At 60.9% G+C, this 13,334-nt stretch overlaps 2 protein-coding genes across 2 annotated transcripts; both read right to left on the bottom strand.

Annotated features, from left to right (window-relative positions):
- Positions 1-1,426: 1,426 nt before the first annotated feature.
- LINJ_07_1060 (hypothetical protein, unknown function) lies at positions 1,427-3,334 on the bottom strand (the record flags this gene model as incomplete). Its single annotated transcript, XM_001463300.1, has 1 exon — positions 1,427-3,334. One exon carries the CDS (start codon positions 3,332-3,334, stop codon positions 1,427-1,429), a length of 1,908 nt encoding a protein of 635 aa, XP_001463337.1.
- A 5,599-nt stretch (positions 3,335-8,933) lies between these two features.
- LINJ_07_1050 (putative protein kinase) lies at positions 8,934-13,004 on the bottom strand (the record flags this gene model as incomplete). Its single annotated transcript, XM_001463299.1, has 1 exon — positions 8,934-13,004. One exon carries the CDS (start codon positions 13,002-13,004, stop codon positions 8,934-8,936), a length of 4,071 nt encoding a protein of 1,356 aa, XP_001463336.1.
- Between the last annotated feature and the right edge of the window lie 330 nt (positions 13,005-13,334).

Below are 13,334 nucleotides of genomic sequence, written 5' to 3'. Positions count from 1 at the left end.
CCACGCTGAATTCCAGCGGGCCGCGCCCAGGGTCCTGCCCCAGGGCGTGGCGGCTGTCGTGCAGTAATAGGGGGTGGTCCAGGTGCATGCCGCATGCGCTCGAGGAGGAAGTCCGCCAGCCTCAGCCCAGGGCCTCAGAGGCCCCCCGCCTGCACGCCGTGCTTCGCCTTCGGTCGCCTCCAGCCGCAGCATTCCATAATGTGGTGTGGAGACTCTCCACAGCGGAGTCTGGAGAACTCCGTGGTGCCGTACGCGGCGCTCTCGTCATGTTTTCGGCATCTGTGCTGCGCCAGCCCACCCAGCCGGATGCAGGAGACGCCGCACATGTCGCGCGCATGCGCTGTGGAGTTGGTCGGTGTGCATCTCTTTGCGCCGTTCTCGTCCATCGCTCGTGCTCTTCGGGCTGCTGCACGCCTTTCTCGGATGTGATGCACCATGCCAGCTATGCTATGCAGCGTCTGCGCGCAGTGCTCGCATTTTCGGATCTTCGGGTCTGCCCCAGGACGGCGTTGCTGCCTGGGGGGATCGCTGTCATCGTCCTCCATTTCCGTCGATGTCGCGGGGGGCGCGCCCGGATGGCTCGCCCGCATGTGCCGCGACACATGGGGCGCCGCCATGAGTCTGTGGCAGCAGGGGCATTCCGTTTTCTCCTGAGCCCGCAGGCCTTTGGCAGGAGCGAGCATGTCAAGCAGAAGAGGCCCGCGGAGAGACTTGTGCCTGCGCACAAAGAACTCATGGCGCCCGATAATGGTTTGATCGCCGACACGATTCTCAGTGAGCGGGTACAAGCCTGATCATGAGCGCACGTCTCCTCAGCGCCGCGCCAGTCCACACGTATCCGTCAACACCACAAGTCCGCAGTCGCGCCCAAGGGCCGGCTGCAGGCCGCTTGGCCTCCCCCTCACACACACACACACACACACACACAGGGTGGAGATGCTGGACCCTAACACCACGCACGCAGAGTTTCGGTAGCCCGGCATCATCAGGGCGTGCACACAACAATGAAGATGCGCAATACAACGGGCTCGCAGAAACGCAAAGAAGGAAGGGCCTCGCAGTAGCCCGAAAGCTCTTACGCACGAGGAAAGCAAGCAGCAATGGAGGAAATATATATATATACGTAAAAGGGAGGGCGATGCAGGCCCGAAGCGGACGCATCGGGGGAGGGAGGAGGGGGTGGGAGCAGGAGAAGCCTCCGATGTAGCACAACGATCCGCGGCTGCTGCGGCGTGGAGCAAGACGGTAATGGAGGCCATTACACATCACGAAGAGTCATCGGCAACGCACAACACGCGTGCACGAGCACACCATATACACAAAAGAAGAAGCGTCCACGTGGGTAGGCACATCCGCCACCCACCCCCACATCACCCCATCACCTGTGCACCCTTTCGCTATCTGTGTCGGCGTGTATGCGTGGGCGCTACATGACGGCACAACACTTGATTTTCTTCTTCACGCTGGTCATCGGCGGCCTGGACTCCTCTGAACTCTGCTTGTCCGCCTCCTCAAGCCAGCGCTGCCTTTGCACTGAGCCAGAGGCCCCCGCATCCATCCCGTAACCTCCAGAGTTGCCACCAAAGCCTTCGCATGCATTCCGGGGCGGCGACGCCCCATAGTCTTGCGAGCCGTTGCTTCTATCATCAAACGGCATGACAGACATGCCGTGCCTCCCGTAGTTTTGGGGGTTGCCTTTGTACGCGGAGGGACCGGCGGCGCCGGTGCGATGCCCGTTCACGGCACTGTCCGACAGCAAAGAGCCATTGTGGGCGCCACCCACTGACTTGTCGTCTCCGCTGCCTTTCTTCGCGCCGCCTCGTCGCTCCAGGGGGCGGTTCGGCACCCCGTCCGTCACGTCCGGCGCCTCAGAGTTGGCCGGTAGGGAAGAGTTGTTCGGCATATCAGAGCATTCCGTCGACGAACTCTCTATGTCGGGCACGACGGTGCCCGGCTTGGGGTGGGAAACCTTGTACGACGCCTTGCCGGTTTTGCGATTCGCGTTGATCGCGTCGAGCGCCAGCGGCGGCACTTTGATCATCGCGGGCCCGTTATGGGGTTTGGCCTCGTTCGCATGCTCGGCCCGCTCCTTCGGCGCGCTACTGGGGGAGTCACGGTTGGAGTCAGGGCCGGCAGGGCCGCTGTCCATGGTGCCCTCGGTGGTTAAGTGATGAGCCCCATCGGCGTGCTGTGTTGCGGTAGCGCCGCTCGCCAGAGTCGCTCCTCGGGCCGGCCCTCGCGATGCGGCCGATGGCACATGGTTTTGCTGCTGGAACGTGTCCAGGTTTGATGCCCCAGCCTTGGAGAAGCGACCAGGGCCAACCTCGGAAGCTTGTCCGTCAAGGTCGTTGTGCCTCGTGCCGCCAGGCACAGGGTCATCTAACTCGAAGTCCTCCTCCACAAATTCGATCGGGCTGTCACCGTCCATGAAGCTGTCATCGTTGGCGCCAGCATTCAGGTCGTAGATCCGGCCGCCGCCCTGCCATTGCTGCTGCTGCACCTGTGGGGTCTTTTGGTTGGTGGGATTCGCAGGGGTCATGGGGCTAAGCACGTCGGAAATTTCTCGGACGCTGAATTCGGCAGAGTAGTCATCCGAGACCGTAATAGTGGTGTGCGACGGTGACAGCGTCGCCGTAGAAATCCCGCCGCGCGCATTCTGTGCAGAGAAACGCTTGTCGTTTCCTATGGCGAGCGGGTTGTCTTGAGACGCCGGCCCTCGTGCACCGCCGCGCACCGCGACCTTGATTTGTGCAGGTGCATTCATCGCCGTCGCACTGTCGCTACGGCGACTGCCGTCGTTGACTTTGATGGCGGGGCTGCGCTCCTTCAAAGGCTCAGCCGGGCCACGAGAAGCGACAGCGTTTCGGTTACTTTTTACGATCCTGCGTCGCTGCGCTCCTGCCTTCGGCGCTGACTCGGCCATAGATGACGGCTTCGGCGCCTCACCCATGACGTCGTTGTTGGCAAGTGTGATCTTATTCGGCATCTGGGCCCTCAGGCGCTGCCGCTGCACCGACTGATGGGATGGCGCAACGTTTGCAGCAACGTTGTCGCCCGTGCCGCCAGCGCGGCCATTGTCGCGCGTCTGCATGCGCCTCAGTAATACGACAGTAGCGGCATTGGGGGCTATGGATGGGGGGCGCTGCGAGATGTCCGTCTGTTTAAACGAGCTCTGTGTACGCTCAAGGCGCTGAGCAGCAGGACGGAGGTTCTGGCTGCTGCCGTTCGAGCCCGCCTTCGCTCTCAATGTGGCAACGGCTGCCGTGTCCCTCGCCGCCACATTTGTGCGCGCCTGAAGCAAAGTCTGTTGGCGGTGCGGCAGTGACGACGCCATCAGAGCCGGGGCAGGACCGTACCCGTTCAGTCGCGGCCTTGATAGGTGAGATTCGCCGAAAGCGTTCGTACCCGATAGCGGCAAGGCCTGCTGTGAGAAGCCAAGACTCGTGCTCGGATGGATCTCCTTGTTAGGAGTGCGTATAAGTCCTCAATAGCTTTCTTTTTGTATTTCAGCTGCTGCCTTCGCGCAGTCGTGCCTGCCACCACCACCACACCACCACCGTGTTAGGAGGTGATAAAAGCCCGTTAAGTGTAACGGCTGTAGCACCGCGTCCCGTTCGTTGGCGCGGCTGGTTGATCCCTTTGCGTCAACGATGGAAAAGTAATGTCTGTTTCGCAAAGGCGGCTCTGTCCTTGTCCACGGATGCACCTCGTCCTCCACGTCCATGCAAGGGGAGGGACACGGGAGGGGAGAAGGTGAGCGAGGCGCCGGAAGCTGGTACCAAGCAGGGAGGGGACGTTGTACAACTACAGAGGAGGAGGGGAGGAGGGAAGCGCAGTCACGCTGGCACGCGCGGCGGGGAAGCGACGACACTAATAACCAAGGAAAACGCAAAGAAACGGAGAACAGCGGCCAGAGAAGGAGGCCGGCGACGGTGAGGATGGGGAGAGAGAAGGAGGGGGGAGAGGGGAGTCAACGCGGCGCCCTCGCGCGTGAGTGTGGCGTCAACAAACAAACACGGAAAACAGCAGCAGCGAGCAACGTAGAAATGGGAACCGATGCAAGCAACACGCACACACGTAGAGAGAGAAGAGGAAGAGAGGCAGACGCACAAGTGGCAGCCGTTATATGGAGAGAGAGAATGGGCCCGCACCGATCTCTGCAGCACGGCTACGACTATCACTACAACTCTTCACAAGGAGAGAGAATGAGAGAGAGAGAGGGGATCGTGGTGGTGGTGGTGGTGGCAAGGCGGGGGAAGGGAAGAGAGATGAGGATACACCAATATATATATATGTGTGTGTGTATCCGCCGTTCGATATTGATGATATGTTGCAAAGACGAGCACCGGAAGAGAGAACAGGCAGAGAGGCACACACGCACACGCACACGCACACGCACACAGGGAGGCACGAGCAGCAGAGCACAAAGCAAACGGTGGCACGCAAGCCAAGGAAAGGGTGTCACTCGCAAGCAAGGAAAACAAAAAGGTGCGCACCAGTGTGACAGGGAAAGAGAGGCGGGGAGAGGGGAGAAACAAAAAAAAAAGGTGAACGTACACGAAGGGAAAGAAAAAAAAAACGAGAGAGATCGGAGCACCTCAAGATACTCACTAGCAAGGGAGGAGACACGCTGGCAGACGCCACAGAGACGTAGCAGAGGAGTATCACACAGAGAGAGAGAGTCACGAATGCGCTCAAGAGCAATATGCTATGTCCGTATCTGTTATACGCGTCTGCACCTCTTTTATGTGGACGGTACGCTCACTCTGCTTTTCTGCCGCTATCACCGCTCGCTATGACGCCGCCTGTCCGATGTTTCGTATCAGCTTATAGCTGTGTCGGTATGGGGCGTGGCTACGCTTTTTTGTTGTTGCCGTTCTTGCGCTCCCTTTCTTCGCCTTCTTCTCGCTCGCTGCCGACGATGCTGCGTGACGCTTCCCAGCAGCCCCGTCTTTTCCGTTGTTGCTTGTAGGTGGGTGTGGGTGTGGGTGTGAGTGTGGAAGGAAGGGAGGGGAGGGAGAGGGAGGGGGAGTCGTTCTCTCGATACGCGCCGTGCACGAGGCCCAAAAATGGCGAAAGGAAATGAGCAGGAAACGAAGGGTAGCGAATAATGCGCTTGTCAAGCTCTAGGGTGTGCGAGAAAGCAGGGGAAGGGATCTCAAAGCAGGCGAAAGCAAACAAAAAAGGGAAAAAATGAAGAAAGCAGAGGACGACGGCGACAGGGGAGAGAAGGAGAGAGAGAGATGATGATGATGATGATGATGATCGACGACAAGACGACAGCACCAGCAGTAGCGAGCAGCGAGCAGCAACCCAACAGCAGCTACAGTCACGCATAAAACGCAGGTGGCAGAGCACACAGAGAAGCACAGAAAAGCGAGAGGAGGAGGAGAAAAGGTAAAGCGCGCGCGCGAGTGCGAGAGTGAGCCAGAGGTCGACGTGGTGCGCAAAGTAAGATATGTTGCTCCGCAAGCAAGCAAGTCAAACCTACAGGGGGGGAGGGGGAGGGGGGGGGGCACAATAGGGGAGATATATAGATATATAGATAGATATATATGATGGGGAGGAGGAGGGGGGGGCAACAAATATCTGTCCAACAAAGAACCGCTTCACACACACCCACGGACAGGAGAGTCAGAGGGCGGAGATGAGGCGCTCGTCGTCTGTATTGCTTTCCTTCTCGTGTGGTTCTCTTGGTTTTGCTGGAGCGTTCACGGGCTTTGATTGGCCTGCAGGGGAGGGGGAAGGGAGGGGGGAGGCGTTGATGTGGGTGCGTGCTTTTCAACGGGCGCTGGTGTGTTGGGTCTTCGTTGAGCTACCGCGCAAATTAGGCGGGGAAAAAAAACAAGGAAGGAGAACGGCGGCTCCCACAGGAGGGGGAGGGTGAAGGGTGGGGAACACCAAGGATGATCCACGCACAAGTGTGAGCGGGAGGGAAGGTGGCGGTAGCGGTGGCAAGGATCGAGAATCGGGGGTCAGAGTCTGTCCTTCCGTCGTGCGTTCGCAAGCGTGAAGGCGAGGGTAAATGGTCGTGAGAGAATAGGGGTGGGGGCTGTTGCCTGCGAAGGAGGCAGAAACGGAGTCGTGCGCACGCGCAGGTGATGGGGGCAGCGCGGTGGCTTAGGGTGCGACTCACCCACGTGGTCAGACTGCCGTGTCAAACGCAAAAAAGGGGGCGCTAAACTTAGTAGAAACACAAGGTTGTCAGTGCGGAGAGGGGGGAGGGAGGGGGGTGGCGGTGTTGTGGCGGTGGTGGTGGCGGTTATTACGATGACTGACACGCAAGAGCGTGTGCAGTTCTTTGCTGAGAGTTCGTTTACGTCCTCACCACATACCCGTGTACATGCAGCGCACCGAGATGGAGATAAGAGACCAGGGCAGGAGGGCCAAAAAAAATGAGGAACGAATTGGGGAGGGGCGGGGCGGGGCATTCGTTGCTGCGCCCGGGGGTGGAGTGGATGGATGGGTTAGAGGGAGAAGCGCGCGTTGCACGACGCACCACCAACCCCAGAGGCACGCACACGCAGCATATGAAGACATGTGGAGAAGAAGCACACGCACGAGGGCGCGCCATGAAGAGAAAAACGGAGAGTCAAGGTGGCGCGCGCGAAGAAGCGCAGCAGGAACACAAGAGTTTTACCTCGTGACTTTCTTGCTCGACGACCGCGGTGGGATAGTGGTGTGCGAAGACAAGAATGAGGGAGAGTCGCCGTTGCACGTGAGCTCAGAGGAGGCCAAAGCAGCTGGGGCACATCTGACTCTCTCAGAGCGGCGCGGGGGGCGGTGGGGAGCGCAGCGACATTCAGGGAAAAACAGCGAGCCAAAGAAGCTCTTCTGCAACGCCACACGCGCCGCTGCCCACGAGCACCTCACGCACGCACATGACCGGGAGAAGTCCCTCGCAAGCTAAACGAGACCACAACAGGCAACGCGAACGCATGGCCGCGACGACCTCGACTGTTGTCCTTCGCTCCCCTTCTCCCTTGAAGCCTTCGACGGCCTGCGCACAACCGAGCGCAGGCGTGCAGAGCACACAAGATACAGCAGATGATTGGAACGTGCGCCTCAGAGCGGAGTGGGTGTGGGCGGTGGGCACGAGAAGCGTTATTGCGAGAGAGGGAGAGAGGTGGCGGTACAGGGGACCGACCCTCCCGCTGTCCAAGTGGCTGCGACCCCGGAAAGCAGCAGAACAGCAGAAATGCATAGCAATAAAAGAGGCGCCCACGACCAGGAGACACTTTCTTTTTCTTCGCTCAGCCTGACATCCTATACCACGAACAAGTCAACACATATATGCGCATACAGCTACACTCCATCAACCTCTGTCGCACTACGGCTGAATCCTGGTCGTGGAGGACAAGCCGTTCCGCCGTCGAGGCCATGCGTCCCACCGGCTCTGCTTGTCTCTCCCCGTCCCTTCTCATAAATGCCCCGTCATCGGCGCCAGACCGACACTCCCGTGGACTGCACGCCTGGATCCAGGCGGGCCGCGCCCAGGGTCCTGCCCCAGGGCGGTGGCGGCTGTCGTGCAGGTAATAGGGGGTGGTCCAGGTGCATGCCGCATGCGCTCGAGGAGGAAGTCCGCCAGCCTCAGGCCAGGGCCCTCAGAGGCCCCCCGCCTGCACAACGGCTGCGCCGCCTCCGCGAGTGGTTCGTGTGCGCGGTTCTTCATCAGTCGTGACGGCTGCGGCGAAAAGGGGACGAGAATCACGTATGGATGTGCCGCCCGCTAGTGCGCGCGTGCACACAGCCTCCCCAAGCCGAGCTGCCTGGGGCTCCCAGTGTGTTGATGTGGGTCTGTAGACCTGCACCTGTAGGGCGGGGTGGGGAGCATGCTGGGACTGGATAGCGTAGCGACAGAAAAAAAAGGGAAGGGAGAAGAGTGGTGATGTTCACGGAAAGGGAAGCGGCGGTGGCCTGCTGTCGGGTCAAGCCGCCGCCGCCACGCGATTTTGATTCATCGATGTGTTGCAGTGGATGCACTTGTCCGGCCTTTGTGCGTCTCGCGCGTTTGTGTGAGCTACGTGTACGCGCCTCTTCGCCTACCCCCTGAAGTTTGTGTTCATGTTGCGGGGGAGAACGAGGTTGCTTGTAGTGCCACGGTGTTGGCGGAGAGCCGACGCAACAGCGTCTGATGGGTGCGAGCGATGGCAGGGAGGGAGATGAGATGAACACGCGAGGACAGTTGACGGCTGGGAGGGGGGCATCGGAGAGAAAAGGGAGCGTGATGGCATGGTTGGAGAGAAAAGTGGCCGCATACGGTGCCGTGGAGCACCAGTGTCTCGCGGCAAAGCCTCTGGTTCTTCATCGGGTCCCCTCGAGCAGAACGACGCTCGCCACACTACCCTGCCGCTCACCTGCACGCACACATACCGCGCTCGTGTCGGGGACCACGAGGAGGATGTTTCCATGGTAGGGACTCGCGACAACGGTCTAAGCGACAAGAGGCACACACGTGCACACATAAGCAACAGAAGGGCGGAGAGTGAGAGGGGGGAAAACCTTCGCCCACGGACAAGGCAGACAACACGCATGCACACAACAAAATACAGACACACGTACACGTACACACGCATACATATATAGATAGATGGAGAGAGATCAGGAGGGAGGGAGGGAGCACATCCGCAAGCGAAGTAAGCAAGAGCAAGCAAAAAAGGGGGAGCATGAAACAAGCACACAAGCACGTTCCTCGCAGCACCCACTGGCACGCACACAACACTGCGACACCCTCGCCATGACAACACACGTACGTCCCATGTGCGCAGGGGGGGGGCGGGAGGAGAGCGAAGGGACGGCGAAAACAAGACACCGAGCAAAAACAGAAAACATAGATATAAATGTGTGGTATATACGTATGTGCACACACGACAACATGAACAGCAAACACTAACACGCACACGGATCGGTGCGACGGGGCGCACCTTCGCCAATCATGAAGACTTGAGAGCTGAGGGCTTCGCGGTAGCGGGCATCGGCGGCATCCAGCGGAGGTGCTTCGAGTACGGGTAGGTCATGAAGGGGTGCTTGAGCAACTCCGCCGCGGACGGGCGCTGCTCCGGGTCAACGCGCAAGCAGCTCCTGAGAAATTCCAGGTACACGGAGAAGCCCTCGCATTCCGTCTTCTTGCCTTCCGCCTTGAGCGCGGCGAGCTCATCGTCCGTTGGCAGCCCGTGCGGGGGCGTCCCGCAACGGCTGATGCGATAGAGAAAGACGAACGGGTTTGTGCTTGGGCTCTCGCGCCAGATGGGTCGATCCATCATCTCAATCCCGACGCACCCGAGTGACCAGATGTCGACCGCGGCAAACGATTTGACGGTGCCATGAATCACCTCTGGCGCCATGTACTGCGGTGAGCCGACCGGGAGGCCACCGTTTGCCGCGCTGTCCGCACTCCCGCCGCTTCCCCCCTTGGAAGGGGACTCGGCAGCGGCCACTACCTTGCACGGCGCGCCGGTACTGCTGCCAAAGTCGGAGAGCTTGATACGGCCATTTTTGGTGACGAGAATGTTCTCACCCTTGATGTCGCGATGTGCGATCGAGAGGCTGTGCAGGTACTGCAGGCCACTCAGTATCTGCTGCATGTACTGCTGAATCGCCAGCATCGTCAAGGCACCGAAGCGGTCGACAAGGGAGCGGATGGTGCCGCACTCCACGTATTCCGTGAAGACGCGCAGGTCACGCGTCGTCGTATTCAGCGAGCTGCCGAGGAAGCGGATGATGTTCTTGTGCCGGGCGGCGCACAGCACGTCCAGCTCGCGTTGAAGGCTCTCCATCTCCGACGGCGCTACCGCCTCGCCGACCTTCATCACCTTCACGGCCACCATCAGCGAGCCACGTTGGGTCTGCACTAGTCCCAGGTAGACAGAACCGAAAGTGCCGCGGCCGATGAGATTGCCGAGTTGGATGTGCTCGAGGTCCTCCATGGTCACCTCGTCCAGCTTGCGACGACGCACCACGGAAGAGCAAGAGGTCTGCACGCTGGAGCAGCTCTGCGAGCGGCAGAAATTCCTGCTATCAGCGGTGTCGCCTCCACCGCCCCCCATAGTCAAGGAGCAATAAGCGTTGAGGGCGTCTACTGTGAGGCAGCCGGTGCCCGCCTCACCGCGGCCAGTCGCCGCAGCCGCTCTAACGCCGGCCTCGCCATCTCTTGAGTGACGACTAAGATACTTCGAGTCACAAGCAGCCCCTCTTCGTGCCAGCGGTGTTACCTCGATGTCGGCGCCGACGCCCATCGACGGTGATGATTTCGTATGCATGGCGCGTGGTGATTTGCTGGGCCGATGAGCATCCGCTCCGTTGCCACGGCTGCCTTTCGCCGCTGCGGCACCGGTCGCTGCGGCCGCGCCGGCGTCGGTCACGTACAGCTCCAGCCCGAGCAGCTTCACCACTTCTGGGTGGCGAACATAAAAGGGGCTCAGCGCGACGGCCTGAAGGAACGCCTCGACTTCTGCACGGCGCTCCTCCGTGAACACCTCCGTGGCAAACCGCAGGCTGGGCAGCCGCTTCACCGGCACCGCCGGCAGCTCGCCGCCCGCGATCGCCTTCACCCGCTCCAGCGCGGGTATGATTTGGGTGTAGAGACGCCGCTCCTGCGTCAAGAGAACTTCGCCGCTGCAGCGGTTTTTGACGATTATGCGGTACGAGATCCTCTTCACCTCCACCGCGCCAGTGCCCATGGTGTCGCCCGAGCTGCCGTGCTGCTGCCGGCCGCGTAGACGCGTCGCCGTGAGCGTGCCAGACGCAGACGAGGCAACGGCGGCGCTGCTCCGCCCGGCGAGCACATCGCTACTGCCACTGCACTGGCGAATGTGCCGCGTCACCTTGAAGTTGCCCGACTGCCCGACAACGTACACCTGCCGCTGGTAGCCGTCGTTTGTGCGGAAGGAGCCACTGCGTATCGAGTCACAGCGGCTGTGTGTGTCACCTGTGGTAGTGCTACTCTCGTCGTTATAGCTCGTTGCGGCCTGCGGTAGCTCATCACCACCACAAGGGGCGAATGTCGTCGTCTCTGGACCGTTCAGCAACGGTGGCTGAACAGACTCGACGGTTATGTGCAAGGCATCGATATAGCCGCTAAGGGGCGTTGTCGCAAGCCCGTGGCCCGCGCTGCCGCCTGCCCCCTTCTTCTCCATTGTGCTGTCCACCGACTTTGGCACCTGTCTTGTCCGCTTCTTCGTGCCCACATCGAGGGCGTTGGTGCCGCCGTGCAGCGCTTTCTTCGTGCCCGTCCCACTGGTGGCAGCACCGTCCTCTCCGATGACGGCCTCTGGCGTCGCTGACGATACCACTGAGGGCAACGATGAATCAATGGCGGAGGCGTCATCGGACAAGCTGGACGAAGACGACTCCGAGTCGCCGGAGGAGCCTCCGCGGCTGCCTCGCTTGTTGTGCCGGCATCGGCTGCTGCTGCCGACGCTATGACAGTTGTCGAGAGCAGCGGCGGTAGCCCCTGAGGAATTTGGCATACGGCTCAGCGACGGCGCTCCTGCGCCGGCAGCCCCGGGCGCGTCTACGGGCCGCACCGACGTGTTCGGCAGCGTTGACACTGTCGACGGCGCTGCGCTCAAGCGCCGAGTTCCACCTTGGGAATCACGTTGGACCTGCGTACCCGCGTTGCTATCCGCGTGCGAGTGAAGCAGCGGCAGTCGCGACGCGGGGCCGCGCTCCATCGTCGAGGAGGTGATGGATGTGTTGCAGCTGCCTGCTCGCGGCGCTGGCAGACCCAAGCTCGCGTCCGGGAACGTCGTCGGTGACTGTCTGGAGGCCCGCAGCACCTGCGGAGGATGCGTGGGGTTTTGGGAAAGGCTCGCTGCTAATGGTGTGGTACCTTCGTCGCCGCGCGGCGTACTGGGGTGCGAGTGGTGCTGGCCGGCGGCGGGCTCGGCGGGTGGCAGGGTGGCGTCGCGCAACACGCTGTTGCCACTTTCGGGCATCAAGTCCTGGCCCTCAACGCAGCGAGCTGCGGCGGGCACCGCCTTGATGGCGGAGGACGGCGGGGACGCAGTCGCGCCGTTCAGCGAGGAGGTGCCCGTCGCCTTTCCGTTGGACTTTGCAGAGACCGTATGCGCTGCGGACACTCTACTCACGTCGACCGCGGACGGTGGCAGACGCGGCGTGCCCTTGGTCACTCGAGGCCCGTGGCGGGGCGGCAAGCGCGACGGCGCCGTCTTGTAGCAACGCGCCGGAGCTTGATTGTTGGCCTCCTTCTCTGTGACTTTGTCGAGAATCGGCGTTGGAGGGATGAGTGAAGAGTCTCGGCAGAGCGGTGTCTTGCCGACGCCATCTCTACCGCTCTTCGCCGAACCTGGGTCGCTGCACTGCGCATCGCCACTTTCTTGGCGTTGAGTCATAAGGGGCGGAGATGTTCGACGCATATCTCCAGCATTATCGCCGGCAGCAGCCGAGGAGGAGACGTTGGTGTGTGAGCCAGACGCAGTGTTCTCTTGATGTGCTTTACTAAGCGCGTCGGATGTGGATCGGGTGACGCCGTCCGCACCGCTCATGAGTGTCTGCCGATCGCCGCTGCCGCCCTCGCCGCCGCTTCGATCGTTCTCACCGGAGTAGCATGCCTGCTCCATGACGGCGCGGTACACCGAGGTGCCGCTGATGTACTCTTCGATAGGGTGCAAGGTGCTGCTGCGCTCCGTGGACACTCCGGCGGTGCCGCTGTAGTCCTCCACGGCTGGTGGTAGCGATGAGGAAGCAGAGCTGAAAAGGCGATTGGTTTGGCTGCAGTCTCCGGGTTGCACGGAGGAGGCGGTGTCTAAGCCGGCAGTCGGGCTCTGCGCTGGAAAGGCATTGGAAAAGAGTTTCTTTGCCTGCCGCTTCTGCAACTTAGCGTAGTGCTTGTTCGACGACTTCCCTACGCAGCTCGCGCACTTGAGGCCTGACTTGCGGAGGATAAGATGCTCACTGCAGCTTCCGCAGACAACGCAGAAGACCCGTGGCCGATTATGCCTGGACCCGCATGCAGAGCCACTAATGCCTGACGCCGAGTCCATCACTGTATGTTTTGTGTGCGTGCGTGTGGGTGTCCACGCGTGTTGGTGCGCGCGCGTGCTCTTCGAGCCTTTCTGTGCTTCCAGCACCGTTTGGCTGGAGTACCTCAGCGACTGCCGTCACTGTACGAAGAGGGAAACACGGAAAAGAACGGCCCGTAGGCCCGCGTCGCCACACAGATGCTGTGCGACGCGTGGGGTAACGAGGCGTGTGAAGTGGAGGGAGAGGAGAGAAAGAGGGTACGCGCATGCGCCGCCGATTCACCTACCAAACGCCTGTGCGTGCGCCCACACAGACAACGGCAAGCGCGCGCGCACGAAGTAAAGAAAGAA

Source organism: Leishmania infantum, chromosome 7 (genome assembly GCF_000002875.2).
Source record: "Leishmania infantum JPCM5 genome chromosome 7".
NCBI lineage: Eukaryota > Euglenozoa > Kinetoplastea > Trypanosomatida > Trypanosomatidae > Leishmania > Leishmania infantum.
This window is presented reverse-complemented; position numbering and strand designations above follow the sequence as displayed.